General features: G+C 43.2%; 1 protein-coding gene across 5 annotated transcripts in view; it reads left to right on the top strand.

Annotated features, from left to right (window-relative positions):
* Positions 1–19,368, top strand: part of UNC13B (unc-13 homolog B) — a 229,891-nt gene that overhangs the window by 164,396 nt on the left and 46,127 nt on the right. The window contains exons 1-2 of one of the 5 annotated variants that reach the window (XM_030920051.1): positions 2,561–3,016; positions 11,928–14,444. The exons of the other annotated variants lie outside the window; for them this stretch is intronic. Of the exons in view, the coding sequence (XP_030775911.1) occupies positions 12,161–14,444 (2,284 nt within the window). The 5' untranslated portion in view covers positions 2,561–3,016; positions 11,928–12,160. Of the gene's footprint in view, positions 1–2,560; positions 3,017–11,927; positions 14,445–19,368 lie in introns of those variants that run through there. 5 annotated transcript variants of the gene reach the window in all.

The following is a 19,368-nucleotide window of genomic DNA, read 5'->3' as shown; positions in this document are numbered from 1 at the left end:
GGCTTCCCCAGGGCCAGATCCACTGTGACGAGGGGGCTGCATTGTTGTTCATGTGGCTCACGAAACAAATTGCCTGCTTGTCCCAAAGAGCTTGTCTACTGAGGAGTCCTGATGTCCTTTGGCCATGTGGTGTCTGGCACTCTGTGGGCCGTGTAGAGCAGTGGCAGAAGTGGCCATGCTCTTTTACAAGAGCTTTAACTGACTGTTTACCACTTCCCCACTTACTCTGTTTCTTGCTTTTGCTGGAACGTGGGAAGGTGGAAGGATACAAAGGTAATTTGTGGTCAAAGCTGCATGAGCTCTCCTGTGAAGTTTGAAGATTATAACTGGAGATAGCAGATTTGTTGTGCCTCATATGCTAACCACATCTTCTACTGCCTGAGCCTTTGTTTTTCTGGGAAGCCCAAGCTGCTTAGAAAAATGGGCTGAATGTGTTTGGGTGACAAACAGGGTTCCATTAGCCTCAGGAATGCCATCTGGAGACCTTAGCCAGGGCTTGGGGACACTTTGTCAATTAGGCAGGAAGAAGTAGGTTCCTTTGGCAGGGTCCTACCTCTGGGGAATCTTTTCCACTCTTGAAAGTTTGAGCTTCTTCTTAGCCTAGGAAGCCCAACCAAACCTGATAATGACAGCCACTGTTCTGGGCTCTTTACGAGTGGCTGCAGATTTGGGGGAGGGCATTCTAATTTAATCAGTCTTCCTATATTTCTTGTTTTAAACCTTTTACCTCCTTCTTCTGGCTGAAGGATGGGAAACTCCACAGTAAATTGGCTGTGACTTCCACAGAAACTTGACAGTTTTCAAGTTATTTTTTTCCTCTGTATTTAGATGTGGTTATAGTTGTGCTGTCAGCCCTTATCTCTTCTGTCATCTAGCCAGCTCCCAACTAGGTTAGGAGGTATGTGCTCTGCTGTCAGTGTTGGCTGCATAATGAGGTGGATGGCTAAGAAATGGGTTGTTTAGCATCTCTTGGAATCTAAATTTTCTTCCTTGGTTGAGGGGGAAGCAATGTTATTGGAAGAAGGCAGTAGGGAGGCAAATGTTGGCTCTGAAATCAACCCTTTCTTCTCAGGATCTTGGATAAGCCAAATAAATCATTCTTAATTTAAAAGCTTGTTTTATCTACCATAAAGGGCTGCGGGTTCTGCAATGACAGATCCTAGGATGGCCCCCATAGACTGAGTACCTGATTTGTGGGCTAAAGAGGCCATACTGTATTGTGGATTGCCATGAGGAATGTTGCAGGGCAGCAGAAGTCACAAGGTTTGAGAACCTGTTTTGAACATGCTGGGTAAATTAAACTTGCCCACCTACTGTTGGCCTAAGGAGGAGGAGGGCCTTTTCTCATTAGATCAATCTCAGGGGAGGTAGAAGAGGAATGACTTCACTGGATTGTTACTGGCGGATCAGAGCTCTATATTGAGAAGGATTCTGAGGTTATCTAGGTTCGTTAAGCAATGTTTTTCATGTCCTGTGGTTGCAGAGTGGAAAGGGGATATCATGTTTCATGTATTTTGGATTTTATTCTCCAGAGTTTCAAGGGGTCCTGGCTTGTGCCTGGACATTATGTTGCAGTGAACAACTTGAGTGTTCTTTGAAGATAAGGACATTCAATTTCCCAGTGAGTCCTAACTAGAATTGTTGAATTATTAGGAATTAGAGTCACATGAGAGCCACCTGGCTAGTGAGTCTCCAGGGAGATAGGGCATCCATTGGCAAAGAAGGGTTATGAAATTTGGGGTCATAAAAAGGGCCCTGTACCTTAGGCAGCTTTGTGGTCACTGTGGTATCATTTTAGGTTACTTTATTCCTAATTCTGGATTCCAAAACCATCTTTGGTCTAGGCTTCTGCAGTACAGAGTTCATCTCAGCTCACCTAACTTCCCCTCCTTCTCCCTGGTTGTTGCTTTGGCATAGCCTGAGGGAGCTCTTACTTTCCAGTTGGTTCTCTTGTGGCGGCTGTTCAGTAAGAACTGGACTAGATGTCTACTCCAAGAACATGGCATTGTGTGATTTTAACTGCACTTGATCACTGTACCTATTCTTCAGCTTTGCCAAATGCTGACAACAGATTATATACACACGAAACCAACCAACCAACCAACCAACCAACCAACTTAGAGCTCGTCTCAGTAGAAGGGAAGACTCCCTTTATATTGTGCTCCAGCATTTCCACGGCTGGCATGCTGCATTCTGGCTTCCCTCTGAGACTAGGAGCTCCTGAAAGTATAGGTCGCCATCTGTGTCTGTTTATATCCTATAGCCCAGATGTGAGAGAGGTAGATAGGGGAAAAGAAAGGAGGGAGGAGAAGAATGAGGGAAGGAAATGGAGGAAGGGAGAGAGTAAGATCTATATTTAGCGAAAGGGAGAGACATTCACCAAGGGTGTGTGAGTGAGCTTGCTGGCAAGGGTTGTGTGTGCGTGAGTGTGCTGGGAAGGGGGTGTGTGCGCCAGGAACGTGTGAGGAGGGCTGGTGCCCTATGGGAGGTTGCAGGCAGGAAGCAGCTGGAGAGGAGGAGGAGCAGCAGCAGGAGCAGGAGCTGCCCTGCTTTCTGCCTCAGTCTCAAAGCCCAGAATCGATTGAGTTAGAATTCCACATCCAGTTGAAGTTTGGCTGCTGTTGCCTTCAGCAGGCTGATCTTAGAATCCCCCTTGCCAGAGAGGTGGACCAGATTAGATTTCTACGTTTGCAGCCAGTGAGACTCCTGTCCAGCCCTTCACTGAGGGGTTTTTTTTGCAGGGCATTGTTTCTATCATCAACTTTGTACCGTGGAGCCAGCCAGCTGGGTGCAACTGAGAATAATAGCTCCTTGGCTGTGTTTGTCGGTTGGGCAAGCAGTGGAGTTTTGGCTCAGAAAGTTCATCCTGTGGCTTCTCTGTCAAACCAAGGAGTCCTCCTGGATGGATTTCCTCTTAAAGACAGCATTTGCATTCTAAAACTTGAGAATTCATGATTTTAATGTGTGTGTTTTTTTTTTAAATTTCTTTAACCCTTATTTTGGTTGCAGCAGCAAGGTAAGTGGTACCGAGTGTGTATGACTGACTGAACGACAAGCAGGGACAAAAGGAAAGCATTTGTGGGTGGAATATGGAGCAGCTACATTAATTACATAACTGCTTGAGTCAACTTGCTGGTGAGGGGGGTCATTATAATGAGTGAAAAGTAGCATACGCGGCCCTGGGGTAGAATCTTCACATGCATGTGTTTGTGTGCTGATAATCTGACCGTCCATTCCTCTGTGGTACTTTATGTATATAGATAACCCAGCCACCCTCTGGATGTGTGCATACTCATATACAAATAATCTGTTTCTCCCTTTTGATGTGTCCATATGTGTTAATGAATAAATGACCTGTCCATTCCTCTCCTGCATGTGCATATGTATAGACAACTCATTCATTCAGCTTGCATATATGAATATGCAAAATTCATCTCTCCCTACTTGCACATACATATATAATCCATCCCTTCATCTCCTGTGTGTATGCATGTACTCAAGTAACCTTTCTGTTCTTGAATATATTCTGTATCCTTTCCATCCTTCCTGTGTGTGTGTGTGTGTATGTGAGAGAGCGAGAGAGAGACAGAGAGAAAGAGGAAAAACCACCATCCTAATGTATTAATTCATCTCTTTCATGTGTGCATATGCTATATAAACAGAAAAGTCATCTTGAGTTTTCTCAGTCTTGAATGTATGCACACATGCGCAATAAACAGTGTGTCCACTTGTGTCTTGCATGTATGATAAAAGAGCACTAACTTTGCAGATTGATGAAGACTCACTTTTAAATCCTAGCTATACTCAGTGACCTTGGTCAAGTCATTTAGCCTCACTGAGCTTCATTTTTCTCATCTATGAAATCAGTATAATCAGAACGATAACAACAACCCTCCTGCCTCACAGGGTTGTTGTGATGATAAAATAGGAATCATATAAACCGAAAATTCTAAACAAATATATCTCTTACTACTATGTGTCCCTCTAGTATGAGTTGGATAGGATAGCATACTCTTGGTCCAGTTGCACTGAAATTATGTTCTTGTCTGTGAGAGGTTGCTAAGCCTTCCATGTGAAGGGGAAGCTTCTGTTGAGGTAACCAGGTTTATCCTGTGGTTTTCTGCAGAGTATTGGAAAGAAGCAGGGTACCATGAAAGGGTCAGGTTGAGAGGGAGAAAAGCTCTCATCTTCTGCAGGTTGGGGCCTTGATACTTTGTTCTTTGTAGCCTTGAGGAGGATTGAACCTCACACAAAATGGAAATGGGCTGCTTCCAGCCAGGATCAAAGTGAGCAGGTGAAAAGATGAGTGAAAGAACGTAACATTTGACTGCCTCTGGGATGACAGTGTACCCTTTACAGTGAGCTTCTACTGTCAGCTTTGGGAGGCTCGCCAGAGTATTTCCCACCCCGGAATTCTAGACCCGTGCTGTCCAATGTGGTAGCTACTATCCACATGTGACTTCTGAGTACTTGAAATGTGGCTAGTCTAATTTGAGATGCATTCTAAACATAAGATACGTACCAGATTTCAAGAACTTAGTATTGGAAACAAATGCAAGTATATGATTAATAATTTTTTATATTGATTACATGTTGACATAATACTTTGGCTATTGGGTTAGATAAAATATATTAAAATTAATTCTACCTGTTTCTTTTTTATGAGACTATTTGAAATTTTAAAATAACACATGTGGTTCACATTATATTTCTTTTAGTGCTGCTCTAGACTCACCCATCACTAGCACAAGGATTGGGGCAGCTTTTCCAACTTGGAGTGGGGGATGGGAGCCCCGTCACAGCATCCCTGGGATAACAGGAACCACAGCAGGGCCTCTCCCTGCCAGTCTCATACACTGGAGAGATACCAGCTAATTGACAGTCTGGCAGAGACCAGTGCTGCCTTGTCCCCACCCTCTTTTTTTTTCCTCTTTTTTCTTTTTTTGTCCTGAGTGAGTTCCCAGAGAATTTTAAGTACAATTGGGGAAATATTTCCACTTTAGTTTTACAATGAAAGAGGATTGTAAGCCATCAATCTAGAAGGAAACCTAGAACTTGAATGCAGCATGTTGTCATGGAAACGGAAATGGATGAGAACGTTAGGAGACCTGGATTCTAATTCAGCTCTGCCATCAGTTCATTTTTCTTTCCATGGCAATGAATTATCACTGTGTGACAGGCATAGTAATGCCCTGTTCTAGGCACTGGAAATTCAGAAACAAAGAAGACACAGCTTCCAATGTAATGGAGTTCACACCCGCTGTGGGTCTTTGAATAGGAGCCTCCCATCTAGTAGTCTGCCACAGCAAAACAGATTAATGACAACAAGGGTCTCATTCTAGGTCAAGGGCAGTAGGGCTTTTGAGAAGCTAGAGTACCTGCCCTGCCTAAAAACTTTCAAATTCAAAATTTAGGAAAGCACTATGATGATAAGACTACTCCATAGCCTAGATCACAATGTAATGTGAGATTCCAGGCCTAGATACCCTCTAAAGGGTTTGTCCAACTATATTCTGTTTTTTTTTATTCAATGACAAGGTTGGTTCATTTTGGTTTTTTGTTTGTTTGTTTTGAGCACAGGCAGTGTTTTAGGTGCTGAGGATACAGTTATGAACAAAACAAAGTGCCTGCTCATGTTGTAGGATGCAGAGGTCGGGGAGGGAGACAGATAATGAACAAGCAAACAAATATATTATCTATCAGTTGGGAATAAGTTCTGTGAAGGAAATTCTAGAGTAAGAGGATAGAGATGGGTTTTTTTGTGGTGGGGTGTTCAGTGAGTAGATTCTCCTGCGCTCGTATCTTTTTCAGTCTACTCACAAGAGCAGAAGGTAGTAAGGAAAAAGAGGGCATGTGAGTGTTAAACAAAAAATTATTTTGACGCTTGTTAAATATGGTAAGACAGACTTTATGTGGGGGGACGACAACACTGGGATTTTGTAGTAGGGGTGAATGATTGAGCTCAACTCCAAATATAAGGAAAAGTGGGAATTTAGCCAAGGAGCAGGGTGGGGGATCAGTGGATGGAAATTACTAAGATGAAGTATCAAAGGGGATTTTGGCTAAACTTACTTGACAGGATTTTTGCTGAAGGCAGACCAAGGTGGTAAGATATCAGGGGTAGGGGATAAGAAATTTGGTCAGATATCAAGCATAGACAGATACTAAGGGTAAAAGATGAGGAATTTGATCAGAAATCAAGGGTGGGAATGTTCACTAAAATAACCTAGCTGGATTCTTGTTAAAACTGGACTAAATGGGCCAACGTCAGGGGCCTACTCAGAAAGACGACTCAGAGGAGCCTGACTCATGTTTGGACAAAGAAGAGTCTTTGTCATGGGTTAGATTCTGGGTGTGATTGTATTTGTTGTATGGTTTGTTATACTCCTTGGTATAATAAACCTTGCTACCACTGAAAGGGAGCCCTGGGCAGGGCACAGAATAGCCTGCTCCCCTGCCTGGCATTCAGTCTTCGTTATGAGGTGTTGATATGCCCGCCCTCTGAAGGCTAGGTCCGCTCTCATGCCACTGTCTTTTAACTGTATGTTACCTGAGATTGTCTCCCTTCTTGGATATAGAGGCTTGAAGTTTTCTTTCCCTTGTATATGTCTAGCTTCTGGCCTATAAATGGGGCTGCTTTTAATGCTGATGAGGAGGGATGGCAAGTCCTAGGAACTGCAATACTGGGACCTTGCTAAGCCTTTGATCTAGGGCATTTCCCATTCCCTTTGCCTAATCTCCCTTGTCGTATCTTGTGCCCTGATCATTTTGATGATTAACATCCTGAGAATCCCCATACCTGCTGTGGCCCTAGAAATCCATTCCTCTTAGCCCATATTAGCCATACCGCATAATTGACATATGACCCAGAAATGCTCTGTCCTCTGTTGGGGCTCAGAGCTCTTGAATTGCTGCTTGCTAGGATTGTTTCACACTAACTGAGAAGCTGCTTGATATATGTACATCGAGCCCTGGCCTGTTCCCAGAGGCACCCTGGTTGTTTCCTCTAAGCCAGATTTGGGTCAGAAGCAATTTTTACAAGGAATAGTTACACTCCTAATCACATTTATTTGACAAGTCAGAGAGAAGGATAAAAGAATCAGCCATTTCAAAAAACTGAGGTGTTTTATTTTCACTTTTTTGTTGGTAGGCTGGTGGCGATGCAATGTGGTTTAAGGGGTCTACTCCCTGCAGTAATTGTTAGCTTTCCATCATTAAAGCTTTAATCTTTTTGATTAATTCATTTTGTTTTGATGTGCTACCTTTTCAAATGCAGATATTCCTTGAAAGGGCTGCCTAATTTTTCCCAGCCTTAGGCAGTCCTTAGGAAAAGAGTGCAGAAAGGTATGGTTTTTTTTCAGAATGCGTGTGTATGAAATTTGGAGAGTTGTCCAGAGTCAGTAGGCCCACAAGGTAGGGCAGAGTGATAACACTGGGTGCCTTAAAGGAAACTCCAAGGCTAGGTGGACTCCAGAGCCTACTTACCACATCCCAGCTCAAACATTACTTTTCTGTGGCCTTATCTGCCTCATTTTGCTGGGCCTCTCACCTCCTTTCCATTCCCCACTCCTGAATTAAATCTTAATTTGTTTTTCTTTTCTTTTTTTTTTAGACAGGGTCTTGTTCTGTCACCCAAGCTGGAGTACAGCCTCAACCTCCTGTGCTCAAGCGATCCTCCCACTTCAGCCTCCCAAGCAGCTGGGACCACAGGCACATGCCACCATGCCCAGCTAATTTTTTATTTTTTTGTAGAGATGTGATCTCCCTACCTTGCCCATGCTGGTCTCTTAACTCCTGGGTTCAAAGGATCTTCCTGCTTTGGGCTCCCAAAGTGTTGTGATTACAGGCATGAGCCGCTGTGCCCAGCTAAATGCTTACTTTTTATTATAACTTTTATTATAATATGTATCACTTTATATTGTGATATAAAGTGATACTTTCTCTCCAAATCTTAATATATTAGAGAGCAGGGACTGCATCTTATCTCCCTGGCACACACAGTAAGTACTCATGCAGTTCAACTGACTTGGAGATCAAATGGTCCTTCTTAACAGTTTGCTCGCTGTCATTTCACTTCTGTGGACAGTAGTAGCAAAGAGAGGCTGGGAAGGAGGTGAATTGGGCCTCCTGTCCCTGAGGGTTGCCCTTTCAGCCCATTCTGGCTTCTGATATTCAGTTGAGCTCAGCACAGTGACTGGTTGGTCCTCTGAGCATCACATCGAGCTCCATCCCCTGCTTCAACGCCCAAAGACTGGGTTACTAAGTGAGTTTGGTGCCCCTTCTGTATCACCAGAAGAGATTCTTGAGTTCAAAGTTCATCCCAGGGCAGTGGCTACCAACTCAGAAGAAGGTGTGGAGGGTTTTGTTTGTTTAATATGGAAGCAAGCATCTTTGTTTGAGGCTGGGAGAAGTTGCTATGGCAGCTCTAGCTGAAATTTTCCTATTTGTCAGTAACATAGGGAACCAGGCAGCTCTGTCTTCAGTCCTCAGGAGGCCACAGGAAAGGACTCTGAACCCAGTGGCTATGCCATTTGCCCTCTGTGTGGTTGGCCAGCCAGTGTTGTAAGCACTGCAGTTTGGGAGGGAATACCTTGTAAGATGTCCAGGAAATGAGGCCAAGTATGTCTGGAAGGCTGGGCACGGTGGCTCACACATGTAATCCTAGCACTTGGGAGGCGAGATGCGCAGATCACCTGAGGTCGGGAGTTCGAGACCAGCCTGACCAACATGGAGAAACCCCATCTCTACTAAAAAAAAGAAAAGTATGTCTGCAGTATTGATCTGAGGGGCAGAAGCAGATAGGCCCCAGGTTAGCCTGGTCTACACTGAATCAGTAGCAGGGAAGTCAGCTTCATTATTGTTCCCGACAAACTGCCTTATATCTGGACCAAAGTGAGGCTGGCCTTAGAAGACCCGGCAATGAATTCTGGGCCTCACCACCAATGGAAAGATAAAGCTTGGCTCCTATAGCCGTTTGTACCTTCCTCATGCTTTCATGGTGTCTGAGAGATGGCCAGCCTCCTGACACTTGAATGGGGTGTTGGGAACTGAATGATTTACTCCTCCTTCTCCTTAACTTAAAAAGAAAACTTGTAGGAGAAAACAGGACTAACTTTAAGGGTGACACTCTCCTCGCAGGATTCCAGGCACTGCTGCAGACCATTAGAAGGGACTGGGAAAGGCAGGAGTCTGGGGCAGAAGTAAAAGTCATGGCTCACTCAAATTGTGCCATTTAGGTGGTTGGATGCTTGCTTTAGATATGGGTTTCCTTACTTTGTTGACTCAGATACTTGCCACATCAGTAGCAATAACAACAGGACAGTGCTTTACAGTCTACTAAGTACGGATCTCGCATTTTAGCTTTATATAATAACATTCCTGTAATTATCTTCCCCATTTTACAGATGAGGAAACTAATTCACAAAGAGGTCAAGTGTTTAATCCAAGGTCACTGGTGGAACAAGACCCAAACTTAAGTCTCTTGATTGTCAGTCCAGTAGCACTTGCTCGTGGCTTCATGTAGTTGTATACAGAGCTTCCATCTTGGTTTACTAAGCTTACTAAACAATTCTAATTTTTTTTTTTTGAGACAGAGTCTTGCTCTGTTGCCCAGGCTGGAGTACAGTGGTGCAATCTTGGCTCACTGCAACCTCTGCCTCCTGGGTTCAAGCAATTCTCCTGCCTCAGCCTCCTGAGTAGCTGGGATTACAGGCACCCGCCACCACACCCACCTAATTTTCATATTTTTAGTAGAGAGGGGGTTTCTCCATATTGGCCAGGCTGGTCTCAAACTCCTGACCTTGTGATCTGCCTGCCTTGGCCTCCCAAAGTGCTGAGATTACAGGCACGAGCCACTGTGCCTGGCCGCAGTACTTCTTTTTTAAAGACAAACTTGAAAGGCCACTTGGCAGCTCCAGCCCTTGTAGAGCCAGGAACATTGTTCAGGGTTAATACCAAGAGCAAATCAGGGATACCCAATCCCTACATGGTTGGGGAGAGAAAAAAAAAAAAAAAAGATTATCTTTGGAAATTCAGGTTTTGTCCTTGTGGAAAGAGAGAAGGAAGAATTTGACATCCGCTAGACTTGGGAGCATGGTCTACCTAGGCAGCTGGGCACCAAGCCCAAGACCCAGAAATTCTGGTTGTGCACGTAGTGCATCTTTGCAGGCTAGACTCAGTTGGCCAGATTAGGGGCGTGGCTGGTCCTGGCCCCATGAGACCTTGAGATGAAGCAGTAATGCCTCACATGATGGATAGGGTTCTTAGATGAAGAATTCCTCAATGAATTAGAGTTGTTAGATAAGCTGGAAAGAAGAGGAGAGATGTGAAATGGGAATACATGCAGTTTTTGTCTCTTGGTTCTTGGCCTAGTTATTTCTAGTAAAAAGAATCAGCTTCATCTTTATCTCAAGTCTTCTGACTCGTCCTTCTGGTTCCTCCTAGTCTGGGGAAGCACAATGCTTTTAAATTCCAGGCCCACAGACAAGATGTAGGTGGTGGCCTTTCCTGAAAATGGGTTGCCATGAGAGCAGTCTGCCTGTGTTCTTTAAGGCATTTTCCCACTTTTAGGGTTAACTTCAGTACTGGGAAAATAAAAGGAGGTGGAGTTTAGAAGATTTAGAAATCTCCATCAAATCTAGAAAATGGGGAAAGCATCCCTGGTCAAAGAACGTGAAGAGTAGCATGTCTCCCACCAATCCATCTTACCCCTCCCAGGAGACCTAGCAGGACTGGAGTGTTAGTTGTCCCATGTGCCTCCTGGATCTCTGCTTTCCCCCTTGTACTTTCCACTCTACTGCTTCCATCCACTCTCCACATTCTCGGTAAAAAGGGAATGTATTCTCACTCCACATGCGGTAATCATCATCTCTGCCTCTGTAATGCAGTCACCAATAGCTTAGGGTGTAGGGACTAGACTGGTGGCAAGTCTGTCTTTACCTAATTGGAGAAGAGTAAACACCCTGGAGCCCTCTGTGAGGTAACCCTCCCCCACGTGTCCCATGTGATATTCTCTCTAGGCCAGGCAGAGGGGTAGAGCAACCCTTTGTTATTAATACTTGAGCAGTGGACAGTGTGCTGGACAATCACTTATTGTGGTGCTCTGAAAGATCCTCTGCGGGCCAGAAAAGCCAAACCCAGATATTGATTAGCTGCAGCAAGCCCTTAGTATTAAGTGGAGCTCAGGAGCACCAAGCTAAGCCTAAACCTCCTTCATCCCCCGTTGTGAGTTCATGATACCTGTGTCTTTGGCTACCTGCCTCTCTAGATTTAAACATGCTAAATGCCACCTACATCTGGACAGTGTGTGCATACTGTGCCACTTTATTCTAGAGTTAGGTAAAGAAATATTTTTCCTGCTAAGTTTAAAATACTTGCCATAGTCCTTTCTCCAAGTTAATGGTTGCCATCACTCAACAAAGGGAAAATACTTTGTGCTATAAGCACAGGCAGAGGTCAACTTTTGAGTAAATAGAGTCTTCACCAGAACAACAAACTGGAAAAGAAAGAAAGAAACATTCCTTGTCTTGTCTTTTACTATGTATGTGGTTCGAGCCTTGGTGGTTAAGCATTTGTTTGTTTATTTCTGAGCCAGACTCCTAGTACTGAATTTTGTGAAAGTTCAAATAAGGAGTTACTCATTGACCTTACCTCATCTACCTCCCAGCAGCTTGTCTCAATACCGTTGACTTTGGGTACTTGCCTAGAACACAAGGACTTTATTTTAATTTTACACTGATACTCTAATGGGAAGCTAATGAGAAAGAACTGACTGCCCATAGCCTTTAAGGCTGGGGTTGGGAGGCAGGTCAGGGTTGATTCCTATAATCTTAGAAGATAATGTTTTTATTCCTGCTTGACAACTTGATTCAAACTAAAATCATCCTGCTACTTTCTGACCTGAGTGCACTATTTTCCTTTTTCACTAGCTATAGGATAAATCAAGCCAGGATCCAGGGGCATGTGCCAGGTTTGGAGGCCACACATGGGGCCATTCCAGGCAGCACTGTGGGCTAAACCCAAAGCATCAGCCAGCAATAATTGCTAGAAACAAACTGAAAAGAGCAGAACAGGCTGTTGCCTTCCACGGTAATCTCTATTAAGCATCCTGACCAGAAATAAGAGGAAGAAGCAGAGAACCCCTCACACCCTGAGGGAGAAAATGAAGCGATTGTTGCAAGAGTCAGAGGAAGAAATCATGGTTACCTTGGGACCCTCCTCCAGGCTTTCCCCAGATAAGGCTAAAGCAGAGACCATGTGTAGCACCAAGAGCAAATCCTCTGGCCCTGCTGGATCCTTACCAGAGGACAACTCCCTGCCCCCATGCTGTGGGTCAGCAGCCTTAGCCATTGGTGGAGATAGAGATGGGGACCTGGCCCAGCTTTGCAGCTTTGGGCAGCAGAACAACAGCCAGCGTTCTCTGGGCTCCACTGCCTATGTTTCAGGGTCTGGTTCTCAGGATCCCTCATCTGTCAGCATAACCACAAGCTGTCATGAGCTCCCAGAGGGGAACCAAGCCAAGACCCTTTTGTCCAGAGGCCATGGCCAAGGCTGTAGCCATGAACAGCGGGAACCTTTGGGGGATGTAGTAGAATACATCATCAGAGAGCTGCAAGGCATCAGCCGTCTCCAGACTGAGATTGCTGAGCTGCGGCAGCACTTGAGCCAAGTCCGGGGCTCCGTGGATGAAGTCTCTAGCTGTGTAGACTCAGTACTGAGTGAAATAGAAGGCTTACAGGTGAGCAGCTGTTCCCTGGCCAAGGTGTGTGAGGGGGAAAAGGCCCAGGAACCCCATGCGGACAGACCCAGTGAGGAAGCCATTCTATATTTGTATGGCCTTCCTGAACAAGATGGAGAAAATACTATGGAACTGGTGGAAAGCTTTCTAGCCAAGCACCTTTGCGTTAATGGCATGCAGTGCAACAGGTACATTAAAAAGGCTTACAGGGCAGGCACATCCCCTTGCCCTAGACCCACTGTTGTGAAGCTTGCCCATCTAGAGCATAGAGACTTCATCTTGCAGAAATCCATCCTCTTGCAGAATATGGGAGTCCGAATTGCCACCAGAGAAGAACCAAGCTGCCCAAAGGCTTATAAGAATCCCCAAAAGGAGTCTATATCATTTTTTCAACAACAACATCAGGATTATAGTCGGACTTCTTTAAACCAGGATGAACCAGTTCTTCAGATGGAAACAGGGGACAGGGGACCCATAACAGGGACATATCAGATGAAGGCTCAGGATCAACATAGAGAGCACCAGGCCCCTGAGCAGCAAGGCCCTTGCTTTCTACTCCAGAACAATTTATCAAAGGAAAGTGATGTGCCCAAGCTAGGGGATGAAATAAAAGGAACATCAAGAACATCTCAAGTTATCAGTGGCAGCTGTGATGAACTGTCAGAGAAAAAGCCTTCTCTGTCTACCCCCCATCAATCTGAGGAACCTGCCGTAGTATTAATCTCAAAAGAGGAGGATTCTGGGAAGTCGCAGTTTTTCAAACAGTACAGTCACAAAGGTGAAGCATATAAAGTAGGAAAACCAGAAAATGACTGCCACGATAAAAGTGAGGCCAGCAGCTGCCTGTCACTGTCTGGGTTGCTGAAGACAGAGAGAATAAACACGGAGGACAAGCTCCTGGGCTGTGAAGCTGGGCTCGATATTCTGAGCTCAAAGGAACTAGAGGACCTTTTGGCAGACAAGTCCAGAAGGCTTACAGCTCTGAGCTGCGACAGCATGATGGAGGAAATTATCATAGGGCCTGAGACTTTAAATGACATGATTCATATTGACCTGAATGAAGAGGAGGAGTGTGCTGCTCACGTCCTTAAGGATGTCTTTGACAAGTCCTCTTGTGTTCTGGGTGGCTCTCAGGAGGATGAGGATGTGGAAATCAAGTTTTATACAAGTAAACTGGGCCGAGCAATTCACCACTTTCGTTCTGCTCTGCAGGGTGTGTTTCAGAAGCTGGAGAACAGTGGGTCCATCAGTCCTGAGGACTTGGAAAGCAATGAGAGTGGTTCCCAGTCAGAGAACAGTGATCGACTTCTTGGGACAGTGAGTTCAGGGGGTGCCCAGGATTGCTCACTGGAGAGTCCTGGGAGTCAGGGGAGTGAAAGCTTGCTCAGTGTGGTCTCTGGTGGAGTTGGCATCTCCACACAGGGAGAGCAAACCCCTCAGGATCCAAGCAACTTCTCTCTTGCTTCTAATAACTCATTGCCAAGTTTTGCTCTGGCTCCATGTCTGGGAAGTGAGACTTGTTCCAGGCCTGAATCTCCCAAACAGGGCAGACTGAGCCTAGAGCAAGTGTGTACAGAGACCATTTATCTCAACAAGTGCATCAACAATTTTAAGAATGTTCTAAGAGAGAAAAGACTAAGGCAGAAAAAACTTTTGCACGAGCTAGTACAGAAGGCAAACCGTCTCTCAGTAGAAGACATGCACTCAGGTATTCTGAGTCCCTATTTAACAGGGTCCCAGCTGGCTAAAGTATGACCTCCATCTGGCCAGCATGAGACCTGGTGTGGTGGCAAGTTTAATAAGGTGTTGATTGATGTCCATAGCTTGAATCAGGCTAAATTACTCAAGTAGAGAGCTTAAGCTAATCCTGTGGGAACTGGAGTGAAAGGGGGTTCTCAAGCAAGAGGAAGCTGTCCTTAGGGAGCTTCCAATCTCTTGTTGGGTTGCTATACCTGTTCAAAAGAGGGAGGAGCATCTGGAGCGGAAGTAGTTTGCAGCTGCAGAGCTTTTAGGATATCAGATGTAAAGAAGGGGTGGGAGTGAGAGGCAGGAGTTGGGGATGAGACATACTTGCTCACAGGCACTAGAACGGCTGAGAAAGAATCCTGTGTTGCATTTAAAAATTCTCCGTGGGTTTTTTGCTGAGATAAGATTGCCATTTCCCCAGTAGCTAGTGAGGCTTCTCTCACAGGCCTCTGTGGGAATTTCCCCTACCCCATCCTGTCTCTTCCTAGTACCTGACTTGCTGACACAGAACCTTATTTCTGATTTGGGGCATCCAGGAGCTACTTATAGTGCTGACCTAGCCCTAGAGCCCAGCGTTGCCCTCCACCAGTCTTACTCCCTTTCTTCCATCTCCCCCTAAAAGCTGTTCACCTGAGAGCTGGCAAATGGAATGTTTTTTGACTACAAGAAGTAAGAGAACATTTTTCTAGGCAGTATGGAGATATGTAGCTTTAAAATTACTCCTCCCAATCAAAATTAAATTTATCCAAAGAGCATATGCTATATTCATCCAGTTTTAAATTTAAATGGGGTTGTCCTCTTATGCATGTAACCTGATTAATCTTCCTAAGGCAACATCTAAATTATGAGGCATATTGTGTTGGCAAAGGTGTAAGGGAATATGCACTTGTACATTGCTGGTGGGATGGGAGTATAAATTGGCATAATCTCTAAGGAAGACAATTGGCAAAATTTATCAAAATTACAAATATATATACCCTTTAAGTCCTCAACACCATTTACAGGAATGTATCCTGCAGACATATTTTCACATGTGGAAGTGACATATGTACAAGGCTATTTTTGAAGCATTGCTTTTAATAGCACAAATTAAAAATAACCTAAACATTCATCAGGAAATACTGGTTAAATAAATTATTGACATGTCCAAACAATGGGATATAGTACATGTAGCTATAAAAAGAATGAGGTAGCTCTCCTGAAATGGAAAGTTATCTAAGATATATTGACATACAAAAAAAAGCAAAGTGCAGAGCAGTATGTATAAGATGCTTTCATTTGTATAAAAAGAGAGAAAAATACAATATACATACTTATAATGTCTGCTTGTATGTGTATAGACTATCTAATGAAAGATATGTAAGAAACAGGTACATTGTTGCCCATGGGGAAATGTATTAGGTGAACTAATGGAATGGGAGGGAGATTTTTCTCTTTGTGCCTTCTTTTAATTTTTAGAATTTGAATCATATGAATATAATACTAAGCCATAAAGTTACATTTAAAAATGAAAATTATGTCATTCTCTTTTCAAATTTCCCTAGAGCTCCTTCTTAGAACTTATCAAAAAGAGTCTAAATTCCTTCACTTTGCATCCAGGGTCACTGCAATTTGTCTCTAGTTTATATTTCCAGGCTTATCTCCCTTTGTCACACCATAAATTTTTCAAAAGGAAGCTTTGCTGTCATACAAATTTGCCTTGCACTTTCTGTTCTTAGCATATTCATATATACATGCTTCCTTCTAACATAAAATGCTGTTTGCCATTTCAACCTAGCAGAATTTACCTATTCTTCAACATAGATCACCTCTTCCAGGAAGCTTTCTGAGGCAGTAGTTCCTCAGCTGTAAGGGATTTCTCTCTCTTCATAACTTTGCAGTCTCTTTTTCTTCTTCCCAGGCACTGAGAAATTATTTCAGTACAGCAACAATAGAAACAACAAATATCAAAGCAATACTTCTTACAAACTCTAAATATTGGTGGAGTTGATGTTAGCATGAGCACCAATGACGAGGACACTTGTGTCTAACTCTTCAGCTTGCAGAGTTTCCTTTCTGGGCTGCATCCTTCTAGGCAATGCAGAAACTTGTGGCGCCGTGGTAGGCAGGTGGTAGTAGCAGCAGTCGTGATGAATAGAAGGTTTTCTAAAGCACCAATAAGAAAGCAAGCCACAGTTCTGGGTCCTATCCAAGACTCTGTCTGGCCTGAGGGCCGCAGAAAGAATCATGGACAGGGTGCTCCAGCACTCCTATGCATAGAGCAGGACAAGCACACAGGCCAGACTCTCACCAAATAGACTTCATTGGAGCAGTCCCTTAACCTAGTAAACTGATTCAGTATCACAGAGACTACCAGCATAACGAAGCATTTGAAAACTCTGCTTTCTTTACAGTTCTGCCTGGGATCTTTTAGGGCCTAAACTTACTAGTTGTAGCTTATGATTAATTTGAGTTAGTTTTCATCTTTTTTTTCTTGGTATGTGCCAGGTACTGTTTTAAGTACTCTCAGGTGTATTGTATAAAATTCAATTCTTTTATTCCTGTCACTCCACCAAAATAGCTTTGGTCAGGGCCATTAGATGTCCATCATATTGCCAAAGTAATGGTTCATTTTCAGTCTTCTTTTTATCAGTCAGCAATTTGACACAGTTGATAATCACTTCCCTCTTTTTATTGTAACAGCTTTATTGAGTTATAATTCATATGCCATAAAATTCACCTTAAAGTCACTTAAAAAGTATAGAATCAAATGTTTTTTAGTTTATTCACAGTTATGCAGACATCACCACTATCTAATTTCACAACATTTCCATCACCCCATAAGAAACCTCTTACCCATTGGCAGTCACTCGCCAATTCTCTTTGCCCCCTAGCCTCTGGCAACCATTAATTTACTTCCTGTTTCTATGAATTTACGTATTATGGACATTTCATATAAATGGATTTATAAAATATGTGCCCTTTTGAGTCTGTCATAATGTTTTTAAGGATGTTGTAGCATGTGTCAGTACTTCATTTCTTTTTCTGGCTGAACGATATTTATTGATGGATTTTTTTTTTTTTTTTTTTTTTTTTTGAGACGGAGTCTCACTCTGTCGCCCAGGCTGGAGTGCGGTGGCCGGATCTCAGCTCACTGCAAGCTCCGCCTCCCGGGTTCACGCCATTCTCCTGCCTCAGCCTCCCAAGTAGCTGGGACTACAGGCGCCTGCCACCTCACCCGGCTAGTTTTTTGTATTCTTTAGTAGAGACGGGGGTTTCACCAGGTTATCCAGGATGGTCTCGATCTCCTGACCTCGTGATCTGCCCGTCTCGGCCTCCCAAAGTGCTGGGATTACAGACTTCAGCCACCGCGCCTGGCCGATGGATTTTTTTTTAATCCATCAGTTTGTGGACATTTGAGTTATTGTTACCACTTCTTGCCTATTATGAATAATGCTGCTATGAACATTTGTATACAAGTTTTTCTATGGAACTATATTTTCAGTTCTCTTGGGTATTTACCTAGAAGTAAAATTGCTGGGTCATATGGTAATTCTGTTTACCATTTGAGGAACTGCCAGACTGTTTTCCAAAGTACTGTACTATTTACATTCCCACCTGTAACAGATGAAGGTTCTAATTTCTCTACATCTTTGGCAACACTTGTTATTATCTTTTTTATTATAGCCATCCTAGTGGATATGAAGTGGTATCTCATTGTGGTTTTGATTTGTGTTTCTCTAGTGACTAATGATGTTGAACATCTTTTCATGTGCTCATTGGCCATTTTTCTGTCTTCTCTGGAGTAATGTCTATTTAAGCCTTTGCCCACTTTTAAATTGAGTTTTCTTTCCTTTTGTTTTTGAGCTGTAATAATTATTTATATATTCTGGATATAAGTCCCTTATCAGATATATTATTTGTAAATATTTTTTCTCATTCTGTGGGTTGTCTTTTCACTTTCTTAACAGTGTCCTTTGAAGCATACATTTTTTTATTGTTTTGTTTTTTTCAAAAATCCTATTGGCCAGTTCTGGTGGCTCAGGTCTGTAATCCCAGCACTTTGGGAGGCCAAGGCGAGAGGATCACTTGAGCTCAGAAATTTGAGGCCAGCCTGGCCAACATAGTGAGACCGTATCTTTACTAAAAATCAAAAAACAATTTTTTTGTGCTAAAATATACGTAACATAAAATTTATTATTTAAACCATATTTTTTTCTGAATGTTATGTGAAACATTTTAACCATTTAAAAATGTATAGTTCCATAACATCAAGTACTTTCATATTGTTCTGCAACCGTCACCACTGGTCATCTCCAGAATGCTTCTCATCTTGCAAAGCTGAAACTCTGTACCTATTAAATAATAACTCCTCACCCTATCTCACCCCAGTCCCTGGTAACTGCCACTCTACTTTCTGTCTCTATGAATTTGATTACTCTAAATACCTCATGTAAGTGGAATCAAATAACATTTGTCCTTTTTTGACTGGCTTATTCCACTTAGCATAATGTCCTCAAGGTTCATCCATGTTGTAATGTGTCAGAATTTCACTCCTTTTTAAGGCTGCATTGTATCCCATTGTACACATATATCACATTTTATTTGTTCACTCATCGGGACACACATTGCTCCACCTTTTGGCTATTGTAAACAATGCTATTCTAAACAGGGGTGTACAAATATCTTTTTGAGTCCTTGCTTTGATATCTTTTGGCTATGTACCCCAAAGTGAATTGATCGAATTATATGGTAATTCTAATTTTTTGAAGAATCCCCATACCATTTTCCATAGTGGCTGCACTGTTTTACATTCCCACCATCAGGGCACAAGGGTTCCTTCCAATTTCCTACATTTTCTTCAACACTTGTTATTTTCTGTTTTTTTGTTTTTTTTTTTTTAAGTA

Source organism: Rhinopithecus roxellana, chromosome 16 (genome assembly GCF_007565055.1).
Source record: "Rhinopithecus roxellana isolate Shanxi Qingling chromosome 16, ASM756505v1, whole genome shotgun sequence".
Classification (NCBI taxonomy): domain Eukaryota; kingdom Metazoa; phylum Chordata; class Mammalia; order Primates; family Cercopithecidae; genus Rhinopithecus; species Rhinopithecus roxellana.
The sequence above is the reverse complement of the archived record's forward strand: the minus strand, read 5'-3'. Positions and strand labels throughout refer to the sequence as shown.